The sequence below is a fragment of the Bison bison genome, unplaced genomic scaffold (genome assembly GCF_000754665.1).
Source record: "Bison bison bison isolate TAMUID 2011002044 unplaced genomic scaffold, Bison_UMD1.0 scf7180017864537, whole genome shotgun sequence".
Lineage (NCBI taxonomy): Eukaryota > Metazoa > Chordata > Mammalia > Artiodactyla > Bovidae > Bison > Bison bison.
This window is the reverse complement of record NW_011495085.1, coordinates 199,104-200,273: the sequence shown is the minus strand read 5'-3', so window position 1 is coordinate 200,273 and position 1,170 is coordinate 199,104. Positions and strand designations below refer to the sequence as shown.

The window sequence follows — 1,170 nt, the reverse complement described above, 5'->3', positions numbered from 1 at the left end:
GTAGGAGATTGTAGACCTCTTCGTGTTCAAAAGTAATTTTAATCAGCAAAGCTATAAAAGACAGAATCTAAGGATAATAATCAAGTGATAGAGAATAATAATGATTTAGCCATTAAGCAAATTCAAGGTCTTTAGTTCCTCCTCAAGGTCCATCAATAACATCCTGAGCAATATCCTGTGAACAGATTTAGAGGTGCTGAAGCCCCAACCAGGCTGAAAGTTAAATACATAGACCACAGAGTAGTTGAAACCAGACAGTTGATAGATTTTATTGCACAGAAGCCAGTAGACCAAGTTTGCTTGGATAACAGTACTGAATATTAAGAATGTGTGTATAGAAGGGTGATAAATCACTTTTATTTCAGAAACCAAGTAGATTTATTGATGTGATTTTTCTGTGTAAAAATTCTTTAGAAATGAGATTTTGCATGCTTCATGGTTTTGGTTACTATTTCTGTAAGCAGTCTGTATTTTTATTTTTTAAATTTTTATTTATTTATTTTTTTAAACTTTACATAATTGTATTAGTTTTGCCAAATATCATAATGAATCCGCCACAGGTATACATGTGTCTGTATTTTTAAGTTGATGCTGAAGTAAACACTAGCTGAACATGACCCTTTAATGGCTAGGAGACCAGTGACTTTGTGATGTCACAGCTAACCTTCGATTGCTAGGAGACCAGAGATTTTGTGATGTCACAGCTTTTTGACTTTGAGGACCTCTGTGATGGTCTAGAGAGTTTCTCTCTGTAGGCCAGCCAAGCAATTTTTGAAGTTGTGGTGTGTAAAATCAGACAAATGAGAAAAGTATCTGAAGAAAGATTTCTTTGAGATGGCACATATTCCTTCAGAAATTCAAGATGGGCCTCCTAAGGATGAATCAACTGGTTCAGAAACCTCCATTAGATCTTCTTTGTATGAATATACACTTACTAGGGACTCGGTTTTGAAATCTATGATTGAAGAGTATGCTTTTCAGGCTTTGTCTGAGGATCTTGTAATAAAAAGGCCATGCTACAAATATTCTGTCTCTGAAACAGATGAGGTGAATGATTTTCTTTCACTCACATTTCCACAAAAACTTTGGAATATAATTGAAAGTGATCAGTTTGAATTTGTTTGGTGGGATGACAGAGGCACATGTATAGTGATCAATGAACTCTAAGAA

At 34.8% G+C, this 1,170-nt stretch overlaps 1 protein-coding gene across 1 annotated transcript in view; it reads left to right on the top strand.

Moving 5' to 3' along the window:
• Nucleotides 1–834: 834 nt before the first annotated feature.
• The window catches only part of LOC104982681 (heat shock transcription factor, Y-linked-like), a 3,142-nt gene continuing 2,806 nt past the window's right edge, over nucleotides 835–1,170 (top strand). The window contains exon 1 of the mRNA XM_010832116.1: nucleotides 835–968. Coding sequence (XP_010830418.1) covers nucleotides 835–968 — 134 coding nt within the window. The remainder of the gene's footprint in view (nucleotides 969–1,170) is intronic.